The sequence below is a fragment of the Rhinopithecus bieti genome, unplaced genomic scaffold (assembly GCF_001698545.2).
Source record: "Rhinopithecus bieti isolate Rb0 unplaced genomic scaffold, ASM169854v2 scaffold_15796, whole genome shotgun sequence".
NCBI lineage: Eukaryota > Metazoa > Chordata > Mammalia > Primates > Cercopithecidae > Rhinopithecus > Rhinopithecus bieti.
In genome coordinates, this window is record NW_016808858.1 from 351,366 (window position 1) to 367,541 (window position 16,176).

A 16,176-nucleotide genomic window follows, 5' to 3' on the forward strand; every position below is an offset into this window, starting at 1 on the left:
TTTTTTTCTCTGAGGTCTCTGACTCATCAAATATCCAAGGATAATCTTAGGATTCACTAGGCATTATCTGAGTATATCCCCTGTCATAAAGGTTCATACTTTTGTTTTTAATTGAAATATCTTCAAACGTTTTTTCTTCTTAAATAAGTGCTTACATAGGTAACATAAGTGAATCTTACTGAGTCAATGATAAAAATTAACTGAAGTAAACATAAACTCTATATTTTAAAACTTTATTTTAAAAACATGAGCATTTATTTTGAAAGTTTTGATAATTATTGACATTATTTTCTTGTGATTGGTACAATTAAAAAATAAGTCTATGTTTTCACATTGATTTTAAAAAATATAGCATCTGTTTGAATTACAAATGATTAAACAAACTCTATTACTTCATAGCTGACCATCTTCCAGAATATTCCCACTTAATTGGATACTTAGAAAAAAGTGGCCAGTGGGTGATTGAAAGGTATATTAAAAGTGAGGGCAGTTTTAATTCTAAAGACAAAAATCTTCATAGGAATCTATTTGTAAGCTTCTGAAATTGCTGCTGAAAGTCTCCAGTCTGTGAATATATCAATTCCCTTTTACAACTGGTGCAGATCATTATGAAATACTGGGAGACATACCCTACAATTTAGGAATTGGTGTGGCTGCCACTGCTATGCTCTCAATTGCACACTCATCCGTTCCTCTGCGGATCCGGAAGTAGCCATCTTCACCCCAGCTGGTGCCCCAGCTGTTTTTAACAATCCAGTAATCCATCCCAGAGGCTGAGTCAGTGCCATAGCCCACAAGCAGAACAGCGTGATTAGTCAGCTCAAAGGGGTTGAAAGGGTCTCGTAGACCAGTGTGGTGGTAGATCCCATTTTGGTAGTGGAGGAAGTCATCATAGACTTCAAAAGCAACCGCCAAGGGCCCATGAGAGACCAACTCAAGCTTCATCAGGGCTTCATTGCAGCCTCCATAGAAACCTCCCACATAGTGGTACTCAGAGGAATAATAACGAAAGCAGTCTTCCTTCATTTTGCATGGAGAATCAGTGCCTGTGTAAGGGAAGCAAGCTTCTTCCACCAGCCCAAAATCTTGGGCGTACTTTCCTGCAGTGAGGTATGGGAAGCCGCCTTCACAGCCTGAAGATGAACAACACACATGGTTACCCCTTAGTAGAAAAAGGATTATCCCATTTTCTATGTTTTTCTTTTTTGCTCCATTATTCTTTGCATGTTACCTCGAAAGTTGTTCTTAGCTTAAGCGTCATTTCATTCATCCATCCATTTTCCAGCTAGCTAACTATCTTTTCATCCCCCTTCTACTTAACAGATATCTACTTAGCACCTAACATGGGTGTAGCAATAGCAAAGTGGTTAAGTGGGGAGGCTCTGAAGCCTACATAGGTTTAAAGCCAAAGCTGTGTGAAGAGTATAACTTCTCTGTATCTCTGCTTACTTACCTGTAAAATCTAGATGGTAGTAGTACTTTCCTCATAGGGTTAAATTAGTTACTTCATGTAAAAATAGCAAAAGTTATGTATTATGGTCATTGCTAAGCAGCCAGACCCCACACCTCAGCTCTTTCTCAAGCAAGTCTTTTCCCTGACAACCTCTTGCTGAAATGTCTTTCTTACCTTCCTCCTGCAGTCCTGACCCTATTATATATATCCATAACTCTGTACTTTTTCTTCACTCTTCTTCACACTGTTATAATTATTTAATCTCTATCTCTCACTTAACTGTAAGCTTCATGAGGATAAAGATTGTCTTATATACTATAGCCCCTATAGCCTACAAGTCACAACTAGTATTACGTATTTTAGAAAGAATGAAAGGCTCACTGGCAAATAATCACTCATCAGCAGTTTCAGTGGTGAGCTGGGAAATTCCTAGTGGCCAAATCTGGGCTTGACAGCATAAATCTTTAAAATGGTAATGTTTCTCCCTCAATCAATTATAGCTGTGTTTTTGACATACATTATATACAGCCTGATCTGAAAGCCTAAGTACAGATTTTTTTTTTTTTTTCGTAACAGGGCCTCACTCCAATTGCCCAGGCTGGAGTGCAGTGGCATGATATCAGCTTACTGCAGCCTTGACCTCCCGGGCTCAAGTGATTCTCAAGCACACGCCACCAAGCCCAGCTAATTTTTTGTATTTTTAATACAGATGGGGTTTTGCCATGTTGCCCAGGCTGGTCTCAAACTCCAGGACTCAAGAGATTCACCCATCTCAGTCTCCCAAAGTGCTGGGGTTATAAGCATGAGCCACTGTGCCCAGCCCTAAGTACAGAATTTTAAAATTCTCCCAGAGGGAAACCAGTGTTAGTATGGTTTTAAAAAAAGTTGGGTTTTGGAGGCGATAATTAGAAGCGAAACTCCAATGCTAAAGGCTGTGAGACCTCCAAATTATTAGAAAAATTTCTTTGTTCCTGTTCCCCGTCCATAAATAGGGATTATACTTACTACTACTCAGAGTTTTGAGCATTGTTAGGCAATATATGTAAGAGGCAGAGCTCACTGAATATATAGTAACTATTGACATTTTGGTAGATGGTACAGTGAATTCCATGAGAAACCATCCATTAATAAGTTATAGGGCCAGAGTTGCACCCGGGTTTTCTGACCATAGACACTGTGCTCTCTTTACTGCACCATCCTTTTGCCTTTGCCAACAACAGCCAGCTCCACACAGGTAAATAGCTCATAAATGGTATCTGAAATGCAACACTTACCTTGAGCATACTGGCTGCAAGACACGACCTCCTGAGGGCTCAGAATTGGGGTCTGAGAATTGTTGGTTAGTATACGGATTCTCGCTTCTAGCATACCCACAGAAGCAAATGAGTAGCAGCTGCCACAGGATGCTGGAGATGAAAAAAAGACATATAATCCAGGAGCCATCTGAAGCCTCACAGAAAATCATACAGAAACCTTAGTGAATCACATATATTAATGCTTATACTGAATGTTGTTTATAAGGATCAGCACAATAAGAAGACTCAACTAACAAGCATTGTTGAGCTTATTAAGGCAATCATTAAGACTTCATCTTTTTTCATCAAAAGGCAAACATTAGTACATGGGATTTTCTTTGAGAATATTTTAGAAACTAAAAAATCCCCTCACAATTTCTGAGAAGTTTTTGGCAATATTCTTGATAATGATGAAAGGATTTATGTCTGCAACATTAAAAGCCATCAGGTTGGGAGAAAACTGTGGAGGAATACATGTGAGCTGAGCTTTCAAATACCTCTAATGCAATGAGATGAAGGTTTATGTCCCTCCAAAATCATGTTGAAACCCCAATCCCCAAAGTGATGGTCTTAGGAGGTGGGGCCTTTGGGATTAGTGACCTAATACAAAAAGCTCCAGAGAGAACTCTCATCCCTTCTACCACGTGAAGTTATAAACAGAAATCAGTCTGAGCCCTGTTTCCTTTTAACTACTGCCATTTCTGATGTTCCCTAAAATTCTCCCCCTAAAAATCTCAGATTGACCATATTATACACTGTTTTCCTACTGAGAGATTATCTAAATTATGAAGATTAGAAAATCACTTGGAAGAAGGCCCTGTGAATTCATCTAGTGTATAGTCGGCTCACTTGATAACATGTAAAGGTGGCTCAGAAAGAAGCAATGAGCTGTCCAAGGACACACAGCTAACAGCAGGGACAAGTGCCTTACTGTCTCCTAAGGCAGGATTAGTGTCCTTTTCAATTTATGGATCCATGTCTACTTTAACCAATGTTCAGATTTTCTCTGCCTGTCTCATAGTCACTAGACAGAGCAAAATTAGCTTATATCTTTTGTTTTCAAAACCATGCAGATGATACATCTATAGGACCCATCCTTCAAATGAAAAATGTCAACATTGTACATTGCACACTGAACATATAACTATGTTCAGCAGTACCTTCCAACAGTGAAGAACACACTGAACTAGGAGTGAGGATTCTTGTTTGTTTGTTTTTTTTCCTGCTTTCTTGTTTTGCCCCTCATTAGTTGTGCAACACTGGACAACTTACAAATACACCTTGGCGCCTCATGAAAGGAAACCAATGTCAAAAAAAATAACACATCCCAGGAGAGTCTGGAAAGGGTCCCTTTCTGACCGTCCAGCTTTCTCGGCCCATAGCAGCCATGGAAATAATCTCTCTCAGTACTGGTCATTAAATTCTCATTATCTAACCATCGATCACTGTGGGAGGGACAGGCCACAAGTGCATTCAAGGGCTCCGAATGTGTTCTATTTACAGAGCAATCACAGGAACAAGGGAAAAAGATAACCTTCATCAGGCCCCTGACTTGTAAGAATGTGTCAGTTACCAAGGGAATTAATGCCTCATTTCAACAGCCAAGGCCAATCTGATTCTAAAAGAGCCATTTATCTCTTAAGAATACTGCAATGCAATAAAGAATAAGAAGTGATTCTAGTCCAGCCAGAGCTCTGCAGTAATCAAATTTCTACAATCTCAAATAGATAGTGTTATTTTCATATGGTATAACTATATTCAGCAGTACCTTCCACCAGTGAAGAACATGCTGCACTAGAACTCAGGAGTCAGGATTCTTTTTTTTCTTTTATTTTCCCTCTTCTCTTATTTTGCCTCTCATTGATTGTGCAACACTGTGCGCTTGACCTTTTGACACTGTTTTTTTTTTTTTTTTTTTTTTTTTTTTTTTTTATCTTTTGTGTAAAATGAATTGGGTGGAGCAGTTTAAGGTCTCTGCCTTCCTGCTCAAATAGTATAAACAGCATTTTGAAACAAGACTGAAATGGACTAGGCTTTACGCATTATGAAAACACTCTGTATTTCCTAGTAAATGTGACCCAGGAGAAACACTTCCCTTCTCTCTTAAAATATAATAATAAATAAAACAGTATAGCTGGGAGAAGAACAAAGAAAGCCCATTCTGCCCTATTTCTAAGCTTCTCTTCCCCCTCATACCTCAAAGTATTAATAAATCTAGCTATAAGGCTTGTTCTTAAATCTGTTTCCAAGTGTAAAGGTAAAACCTCATTTGTCCTCCCACTATTTCTTTTTTCTTTAATTTCAGTTTGCTCTCTGACTAGAGAAAAGCTGTGAATTCCCTTAATTGCAGCTAATTCTGAAATTCTGGGTTATACAGAACACTGGTATTGGCAAAGTTGGTGGGAATTTTCAAGTAGCCCAATTAGCAGGAAGAGAAAATACTTTTTTCCCCAACTTACAATATAGAATACCAAAAGAAAGTCAAAAGAGGAACCTCTAAGTACATTATTTTCTCAAGTACCTGACAAGATACTGTAGATGAGGGATCAATTCAGAAGCAATTAATCCATCAAAGCCCTCTGTTTTGAAATTGCCATTTCTCTGTACAAATCTTATTTATAACAGAGAATAAAGAACACTGGAGAAAATAATAGCTTTTACCAAGGTCTATGAAAACCAATGTCAAATAATTTGGCTTTAGAAAGTCTAATTTCCTTTACCTGAATTATTATCTCATATAACTTGTCAATCATATCTTTTGGGAAGGGTTTGCTAAACTTTTCTACCATCTCTTATGTTACCAGTGAACTTAAAAAATGCTTTATTAAAGTAGTTACCATATTTTAGTGTTTTGCTTGTATGTCTTGCTAAACTGTAAATCACCAGGACAAGGACTATGTCATATTAGTCTTTATTTCCTCTGCCATTAAAAAAAATCCTAACACATTTTAGATGTTCTGGTAACAACACCAGAAGCAACACTACAATATCAGTAGCTCACATTACAGCAATGCTAACCATGTGCCAGGACCTCAATGATCAAGTCAACACATGATATGCACTATTAATTAATCCTCTCAAACAGACATAAAAAATCTAGTTGGTGATAGCGTAACTTGCAATCTCTTAACATGGACCCTTCAATTTCACTTTGCATTCATTTCTCAATTATCTTCAAATTTATCTTATTTCCAATCCCACTTTCCAAGGAAGCCTTCGCAGGAAACTGAGAAGGTAGGGAAATATTTCAGGACCTATACTTTCTTTAGAGCTGAAGAGCCCAGAATAACTGGTAGAAAAACAAAGAGATGAGACCCTTGGTGTCTGATGAAGAAGAGAAATGTTGCTCACTGGCTGTTATAAGACCTACTTGGGACTCTCAACATTCAGAACACTGCAAGAATTCAGTGAGATGGGAGCCTGAAGGGCAAGTGATGAAAATGAGACATGGCAGAGACTGATTATCACTACAATTTCACGAAAGGGAAACAACAGTTTATCTTTGGGTACTCTAAATTTATAATCCTCCCAGGAGACACTAATCAGAATATTTCCAGATAGCAAATACTAAACCTATTTTATAGTAACAAATCAGTCATGGGTAGTATTATCTTCAAAATGAGCTTAGAAGTAATAAACCTGAGTATAGTATTGCATAGATTCTCCAAGTCATTGTGGGCTAAAACTCAGGATAAAAAAATAATTTGCTATCAAGTGCAGTTAGAGGACATGTTATGAAATCAAATGTTATCAAATTTCTGAAAATTACTGGTAAAACTCAATGATAGGAATATTTTCATGAACCTGAGCTCTGCCCTCATGCCATCACTCAGGAAGCTGGGTTAATACTTACCATCACATGTCATATTTTAATGTAAAGTGAATTGAAAGGTCCTTACACAGCTCAAAAAGTCTACCAGGAAAATAATTTAAGGATTTATTTTATGGGTTCATGTAGTAATTAATGACTAAATTAATGGGGGTGGGGGAATAGAGAGATAGATAGCAAACAAAGATTCCAACAAACCACTTGCAGAATGGTACACAATTCTTTGCTTCTACTAGAATCTTTCCTACTAGGAGGGCAAATGAGTTTGTCTCACATATCACTCTGATTGTCACTAGCTACCTGGAAAATATACTGAGAAAAGTACTGAAGAAATGCTAAGCTCAGTTGAAAAGAAAATTTTTTACCAAAGTCTGCTGTGGATATAAAAGGAAAGAATAATTCATAGGCCACCTATTTTCTATTTCTGTAATAAGGGGATCATGCCCATTCCATCTAGGTATCCCCCAAATCCATCACAGAGCAAATGTTCAATAAATAGTTCAGAATAAATTAATAAAAAACTTAGAATTCTTTTTTACCTTGGTTTCGAACAGGACTGACAAAATTGATACCGTAAACATTTCTCCAGTCCCAAGATGTTGGCAAATGCAAAATCTTTTGCTGTATTTCAGCAGTAAGTGGTGCAGGTTTGGGCCTAGAAAGGAAATACACATTTGATATCAACATACAATCTTTCATTTGAGGATGATTTTCTAAACTCTGTTATAATTCTATGATTTCAGCTACCAGACTAGCTAGGATCTAGATTCAGACCCAAAGAGCACTTGTTCTATGAGTGATTCAATGTGTCAATTATACAACAGAGTTGTGTAAATGGCTTTCATTCATTGTTTCTTTTTCACTATCTAGTATTGATAATTTTCCCTTGTGAAATCACACTGGCTTTGTATATCACTATGATGTTATTTTTAGTTTGCCTGAATAGCTGCATTCTTACTCACTTTTGAAAGATTTTTGACCAAGAAAGAGATGAGAAGTAGAAGACATAAGAAGGGTTTAGAAAAAACAGAGGAATCACCGATGTTTGACTTAGGAGACAGACACATTGGTAGTGGGGTGGCTGTAAAAGAAGTGAAGTTGGCAAAGGAAAAACAAGGTCTATGTGAGGCAAGAGAATAGTGTCTGGAGACAGGGAACATAAAGCCAATTCATGCTGACTTCCTAGAACTAAATAAAATGGCAACACTTCAGCAGTGGCAGGAATGTGAACCGCTTTGTAACTTCACTTCATCCTCTGCATTTACACAGGCCACAACTCCCAGGAGTAACATCCTCTCCATTAACACAGGGCCCATACCGAGTAAATGACTTTGTAAGTATACTCCACCCTCTTCACTTACATAGGGCATACACCAGGTAACCAATGGAAAACCTCTAGAGGGTATTGAAACCCCAGAAAATTCTGTAACGAGGGCCTTGAGTCATTTACTTAGGCCCACTCCCATCCTGTGGAGTGTGCTTTCATTTTCAACAAATCTCTGCTTTTGTTGCTTCATTCTTTCCTTGCTTTATTTGTACATTTTGTCCAATTCTTTGTTCAAAACGCCAAGAACCTGGACACCCTCAACCAGTAATATAAGCATAACATAGGCTGACTAGCTCCGTAAACAACAGATAAAACTGTTTCATTATAGAACCACACCTTATATGATAGTGTTGGGCTGTAAGACACATAAAGGAGAGTTGCCTAGGCCCATGAATGAACAGACATTTTTGGCAAGTGAGAAAATTGTTCTAACAGCTTCTCTATATTAGCGATTTCACACATAGAGAGAGAGAGAGAGAGAGAGAGAGAAACACACCACAGCATTAGACACATTCGACTTCTCGGAGTTTCCCGAAGACTGCCAAATGGCCTCTCTGTTCTATGTCTTTATGCTGCTGCTCCTGTAACCTCAAGTGCCTGTTACTCACCACTTAAAACTCCCCTAAGATTTTTTCCCTAACTTCTAATTTTTAAAACTGCTCATAAAGTAGCCTCCCCTCACCAGCCCCCAGCGAAAACTCACTTCCTCTCTCTCTGCTCCTTCAAATTTTTTGTTAGGGCACTACAGTCACAATGTGGTAAAAATTATTTTTTGTTACTATAAACTACTTGAATTTCTTATTCAACTGGGCATTGTCATATCAAACTGTTCTAGTTTTTCAGTGGTTACCAGATGTTTTTTACTAGGCTAAAATTTAGTCAATGGCAAAGATTCTTTCTGGGCTACTTCATGCCCTCTGCATCTATCCACAAGTGGTCCTGTCTCTCACAACTTCTCTTATATATAACACAGGTTAAGAATACATGACAAAATGGAACTGAGATGAAACAAAGAGAAAAACAACAATGATTTCTTCAAGAATAGCAACTGTAACCCTGACAATTGTATAGACTAGAGAAACGCTAGTTAATTGTTCACTAATTTTTTTCTCCTAAACCAGTCACATTGGTTGAAGATATACATGATACAGAGATAAATATGAGATGGTCATTAACAATATGGAAGACAATGTTAAGAGAAATAATGCATACAAAAATTACTATAACAAATAGAAAGAAGTTCCAGTAACGCTATAAAACATACAACCTGGACAAAGTCTAAATAATCAAGGATCATAAAAATCTATACCCATATATAGGTAACTTTATATATGGGGTGAGAGAAAAAACAAAGCTTGGACACTTCTTCTAAGATATATAAATAAAAACTAAGATGCAAACTATTTCCATCTTTGAATAGAAATAGTTTCTGTGGTTTCACATTGAGAGAGTACGTTGAAGAAGAAACTCAGTTTTTTTTTTTTAATCTCTCACTGAACACTATCAACTATCAACACAAAAGACTTCTGTGATCAAATGCATGTGGGTTTCTCCCCACACATCAAGCAAGCAACTATTTTCACAGTGGCTACTAGCTGGGTGTCCCCCAATCCAGTTTTGACACTGTGTACCTGGAGATGGCATCAGATCTCACAGTTGAGGGCTCCGTCCCACAAAACAGCCCCCTACTTCCAATGCCAATTGAAAGCCCTAGGTTGTTTACCTGTGCTTCTGACCAACCAGCTATAATGTGGGGATGCTATGACACCCTTCTTGGGTTCAATTACTTTGCTAGAGTGGCTCACAGAACGCAGAGAAATACTAACTAATGTTTATTGGTTTATTATAAAATACACTACAAATGAAACAGATGAAGAAATGAGTAGGGCAAGGTATGGGGGAAGGGGCACACAGCTTCCATGCCCTCCCTGAGCACAGCACCCTCCAGGAACTTCCACGTGTTCAGTTATCTGGAAATTCTCTGCACCCTGTCTTTGTGAGCCTTATATGGAGACTACACTGAATAGGCACAATTGACAACCATGTAGAGATGTGATTGGACAAAAAGGGTATGATGTAAACACAGCCAGATCTGTCTGTTGCGATTCTTCTTAGCCTCTCTCAACAGCATTCTTTCCTTTAGGGTATGACACAGGACATCTTTGGAAATGAAAGTCCTATGACCCAAGATCAGAAAGGCAAGGGAAGATGAGAGTGCTGCCCTGGGCAGGTGAGAGAAGGGCGGAAGAAGAGAGAGAGAGAGATTCTGTTTTCTGAGGCCTAATGTGCCCCAACATTAAAAGACAGTAACAAGGCCTATGGGAGTTATGAGCCAGGAACTGTGGACAAAATCCAGTATGTCTTAACTAGTTGTCTTGTTTAAACCTAAGAATATAAAGGATAAAAAAGAAATTTAAGTTTGGCAGTGCAATGTAATTTCAGGGCATATGATTTTATCACTTACTATCTGTGTAACATTTGGCAAGGAACCTAACAATACGAAACTACAGTTAACTTCTATTTAAGTGGTTATAATCATGCTTACCTCAAAGGTTGTTATGAAAATTCAATGTAATGATGGATAACAAGTGCTCAGAACAGTGCCTTTTTCTGGTAAGTCCTTAATAAAATGGCAGCTGTTATGAAGATAACATCCATCTCATCAACAGGACTAAATAAGATGCTGATACAGTTTAAAGCAATTATCTGGCACAAAACAGTCATTTCAATATTAAGTTCCTTTTTTCTACCATCCCATAAGGTGGAGATTTGCCCATCATTGCACACACAAACAAAACAAAAGCAATGTGAAAACTGAGGCTTAATGTTGTTGTCAAAGGTGTTTGAACCAGAGCAACTTCATCTGAATAGGAACTGGGTAAGATGAGGCTGAGACCTACTGGGCTGCATTCCCAGACAGTTAAGGCATTCTAAGTCACAGAATGAGATAGGAGGTCAGCACAAGATATAGGTCATAAAGACCTTGCTGATAGAACAGGTTGCAGCAAAGAAGCCAGCTAAAACACACCAACACCAAGAGGGCGATGAGAGTGACCTTTGGTCTTCCTCACTGCTACACTCCCACCAGCGCTAGACAGTTTAAGAATGCCATGACAGACCAGGTGCGGTGGCTCGCATCTGTAATCTCAGCACTTTGGGAGGCCGAGGTGGCCAGAGTGAGGAACTTCTGAGGTCAGGAGTTTGAGACCAGCCTGGTCAACATGGCGAAACTCTGTCTCAACTAAAAATACAAAAATTGGTTGGGCATGGTGGCTCACACCTGTGGTCCCAGCTACTTGGGAGTCTGAGGCAAGAGAATGATTTAAACCCAGGAGGCGGAGGTTGTAGTGAGCCGAGATTGCTCCACTGCACTCCAGCCTGGGCAACACAGTGAGACTCTGGAAAAAAAAAAAAAAGAATGCCATGACAATGTCAGGAAGTTATCCTATATGGTCTAAAAAGGGGAGGCATGAATAATCCATCCGTTGCTTAGCATATAATCAAGAAATAACCATAAAAATGGACAACCAGCTGCCCTCGGGGCTGTTCTGTCTATGGAGTAGCCATTCTTTTATTCCTTTACTTTCTCAATAAACTTGCTTTCACTTTGCACTGAGGACTCGCCCTAAATTCTTTCCTACGCAAGATCCAACAGCCCTTTCTTGGGGTCTGGATCAGGACCCCTTTCCAGTAACACTGTGAAAATGAAGAGAGAGAAAAGGAGTTTGGGGATAAAAGGTGAGAATTACAAACATTTTGAGTAAAAGACACATGATTGGCTCTTAATCTTTTGGCCCACATTCTTCACAAATCTAGTGAAAGCTCTAGATTCAGAAATGCTCATAAAAAATAAATGTTGTCTGTAATTTCAGCAGTTTCACAGACTCCCTATATCTCAAGCTAAGAATCTTTGAGAGTTTCTATTATGTCACTGGATTCTTAGAACAGAACTAATTTATATACAAAACTGCTAATGAAAATCAGGCAGCCAGACTATAATATCTGCTTTAATATTTCCTACTTCACTCAATTCCATCTCCTACCTATGAGCTTTGGACAAGATAATTTGAATATGAACTCCATCCCCCACGTGGCGTGGCCAGCCTAGTGTCTCTCAAGCTCTTTCTCTACTACATTGCCATGGTCTTTCCTTATGTGGCAAGCAGGAAGAACCCCTCAGGCGGTTACAGGCAGAAGGCTAATCCATAGCATGGGGGAAACAGGACAAAGCTCCATGCCAGAGTGTAGAAAATGGAAAGGGGGCAATGGAAACAACAGACATGTGAAAGAAAAACTCATAAATAGGACTTGGAAAGTGACAGAATATGTATCAGTAGGAGAGAAAGATTGTTAACAGATCACATAAAAAGTTACAACTGGGATGACCAATAAAATGGTGAGCAACACCAGTAGGACTGGTTAGGAGGGAGGATGGTATTCAACATTCATATTTTTATTAATGATAAAATGTGTGCTTTATTACCTTGGGATTTTTCGACTGTGGCCACCACTTCTCTTAATCATATCTCCCAGGGTAAGAGTCTCATATTCCATGTATGTAGTTGCAGTCCAAGACTTCTGAATGGCATTGATAGCTTTCACAAAGTTGGGGTCATATTTGTAGAGCCTATTAGAATACCTGTCCCCCAAAATGAGATCATTTCAGATATAGTCTTTACTGATGTAAACAGAGTAATTAAAACAGGCATCACACTCTGTGCTTAAGTGGAAAGTGGTAAAATCTTTCAGGAAGGTAACTGGCAATATATATCAATAGCCTAGAAGAGCCTGGCATGTCTTCTCTAAAAATAAAAGTTCAAGTTAACTAAGATGCATGTATAAGGATTTTCCATGAAGTACTTTTAAACTACTAATAGATTGTAAATAACTGAAATAAATATTCTAAGATAAGGAACAGATTAATATTTCATTTTCTATATAATATATTCATTAAAAATGTCTAGAAAGTTATTTAATGATATGGAAGAGTGTTCACAACTATATTAAATATAAGAAGAAATCAAAGTTTATACATAATCATATCAATGTATCAACTTTTGGACAGTAATATATGTATATATGCATATTAATGTATATGTATAATATATACATACATATGTATGCACACACGCACTCTCACACACACACGCACGCACACACTATAAATGCATTTTTTAAAATGCCAAACACGGTTACCGCTGAGTGGTGGCATGAGATGCCCAGCTTTCCCCTATCCCTACAGTTTCTACAGTGTACCTTTATAACCTTTTTAATATGAAAAAAGAGAACAGCAAAACCTGTATGCAACATATATACAACATGCAAGCATTATAACCATATGATGCAAAAATGAATTATACTTTATGGACATTTGGCTTATACTTGTTACTCAGAATTTAGTTCTTGAACCAATATCAGCAGCAACACCTAGAAGTTTCTTAGAAATGCATACTTTAGGTGCTCAGTGCAGATCACCTGAATCAGAATCTGCATTTTTCTTTTCTTTTAACAAGATCCCCAGGTGATTAACAATAACATTAAAATCTGAGCCACATTGGTTCACCTTGTGCCAAATGCTTGGATACTTATGTAAATAGACGTAACACACAAAGAGCATATTTACAAAGCAGAAAAATTCAGGGAGTTGATTATTCATTTAATTCAAACATTTATCATACCTGTGTGCTAGATGCTATGAGTTATAGAACTCACCATATTATTACTATTAAAAAAGAGTCTGTGGTTTCAGAGTGACTCACTATCTGAGACTTCCATAAACATTCAACTATGCAAAGCAAGATATAATTAACCTGAGTAACATTTTAGGCATACTGCAAAGTTTCCTTTCTGTTATAAATCATGTGTGTAGAGAGAGAATTTTGATATAGTCTAAGAACCTGAGAGCACTGAAAATAATCAGAAAAACGTGCAACCAGGTTGATAATGTTTTAATGTTTTTGTCTTTCCCACTTGCTGCAAAGAAGTTCTTTCCCACTTGTTACAAAGTGTGAAAAAACCGGAGAGGTACCTTTATCAAGCAGATTATAAAACTGTATCATATGTATGACTACACTAACACAATAACAAAAACAAGTTATTGTTGTTTCATTGTTTCCTTAGGCAAAAGAATATATTTTAAATTGTAAATGAAATACTTTTAAGATATTTTCCCACAATGAGAGTCAATACCTCATTGACTGTAGATACCTGAGGAGCAGTAGCCTGCTGTTTCCCTTGCTTTATCGTAACATCTAGCAAAACCTCGTGTGTTGATATGTGCATTAAAGTAATGACAAAATAGCATCTTCCGTCCTAAATAATATTATTTTTGGTGTTTAAGATCAACGAGATTAAAAATAATGTATCTTACTATGGGATAACAGATCATTAAGAGCTGAAAGAGACCTCAAAGGCAATTCAGTCCCACATGCTCATTTCACAGGTGAGGCAATGTAGGTGCTGAGCACTCTGGTTGGGAGCTTCTTCATTAAATGAGAATTTATTTATCTATTTGGAATATCAAATAGAGTACAATAGTACATAGCATATCCTAAATGGTAGGGTGCAAAGTAAACAAGTTAAAAGGAAATGCATAGCTCCAGGATCAAGCCAAACAAAGCTATTTAAAACCTAAACTCAAAATGAAGGGGATGAATTAGTCTAGATCTTGTTCAGCACTTTTGCAGACAATCCATTCTCCTTTAAATCATCTCTCTTACCTCTGTGCTGCAGTCATTCATTGCTAGTGTTGCCTGGCTTGGGATGATTTGTACATGTACATTTTTAGTGGCTTTTACAACTACATAAAACAGAAAAGGTAACAACATTTCATCTCTTCCTTCCACAACTAATAAAGTCTTATTTGAAATCTCCTGTTTGTGTGGTTCACAGTTAGTTATAGATTTAATTTAACAGTAAACATTAACTGCAGGTTATAGTCTGAATTGTGTCCCCCCAAAAGTCGTATGTTGAAATTCTAACCCCCTGTATTGCAGCCATATGACTGTATTTGGAGACAGTTTTAAAGAGGTAATTAAAGCAAAATTAGGTCATATGGGTGGGTCCCAATCCAATATGACCGATGTCCTTATAAGAAGAGGAGATTAGGACAGTCAGAAAAGACTGTTTAGGGACCCAGTAAGCAGGCAGACATCTGCAAGCCAAGGAGTGTGGCCTTGGAAGAAACCAAACCTGACAACACCTCGATCTTGGACTTTTAGCCTCCAAAATTGTGAGAAAACAACCTTCCTTAAGCCACCCGGTCTGTGGTACTTTGTTATGGCAGCCCTGGCAAACCAACAGGCTGCATAAATACTAAGAACTTTGATTCCAGTTATTTATGGTCCTGTTTAAAAGTTGCCCAGTTAGTATCACCTATACTTGTTGCAGCATAAATATATGTATCTACATGTACTATGCGACATGCCCTTATTACATGGCAACAAGTAAAATGGCTTTTCTTTATTAGTAATTTGCAATTCTGTGGTCCATTACATGATTTCACTTAAAGAAATCATTGGTCCATTACTTTTGGAATACTTTGAAAAAATACTCTCAATTATATTGGTCAGTTTATTTTTTCAGTAAGGTTTTATATAGCCTGGCAAATATTTCTAAGCCAAAGACATTTTGTATAATCAAATTAAAATTCCAAAAATATACACACATATTCATACATACTATAAAACAAAATTAAACGTGTATCTCACTTGTAGCAACTCACTTTTCCTGAGAATTCTTAAGATGTGCTGTGTTCACATACACATTCTCAGAGGCGGTTCCCACCTTCTTTCCGGTGAAACAAGCCCAGTTTCGGCCCAGCACATCATGCACCCACCCAGTCATTGTCTGATTGCAGTAAACGGTCACCTTGATGCCCTCTTCTTTATACTGCAAACAAATAAGGGAAAAGGAAACCAAGTAAAATCTGTTTTCAAATTTCAGGTCCATTTTCCATGGCTCTCATTCACAGGAAATGTGCCCCTTTTCACCCTGTGCCCATCAAAACAAAAACTTCACCCTGAGAGGTTACACTGTAAGAATTATTCTAGAAAAGAAGAGATACAAACTTTTCTGTGGTTAGCATTTTGGCCACCAAACAAAATGTATATAACAAAACACTTCTAGGAATGAAGGCCAAGGAAAACAAAACAACAAAACAAAACAAACAACAACAAAAAAACAGCATCTGGCACATTCAAGGCATTTTTCTAAAGTGACTTCACATTATCCTTACAAGAAGTCTATGAGGATGCAGATGATAGTAACCACA

General features: G+C 37.7%; 1 protein-coding gene across 1 annotated transcript; it reads right to left on the bottom strand.

Annotated features, from left to right (window-relative positions):
- Nucleotides 1-223: 223 nt before the first annotated feature.
- Nucleotides 224-15,869, bottom strand: CTSC (cathepsin C). The gene is made up of 5 exons (XM_017887654.1): nt 15,628-15,869; nt 12,388-12,543; nt 7,117-7,232; nt 2,728-2,859; nt 224-1,133 (listed from the first exon to the last, which is right to left on the bottom strand). The coding sequence occupies exons 1-5, from the start codon at nt 15,852-15,854 to the stop codon at nt 631-633; spliced, it is 1,134 nt and encodes a 377-aa protein (XP_017743143.1). The 5' UTR covers nt 15,855-15,869; the 3' UTR covers nt 224-630.
- Nucleotides 15,870-16,176: the final 307 nt, after the last annotated feature.

Excerpts from the sequence above, each read along its gene's own strand:
- CTSC (XM_017887654.1), bottom strand. The coding sequence starts at position 15,854 with ATGGACCTGAAATTTGAAAACAGATTTTACTTGGTTTCCTTTTCCCTT. Across the intron at positions 12,544-15,627 it reads CTTAAGAATTCTCAGGAAAA|GTATTCTAATAGGCTCTACA; the intron begins GTGAGTTGCTAC and ends TTTGGGGGACAG. Across the intron at positions 1,134-2,727 it reads TTGCAGCCAGTATGCTCAAG|GCTGTGAAGGCGGCTTCCCA; the intron begins GTAAGTGTTGCA and ends GTTCATCTTCAG.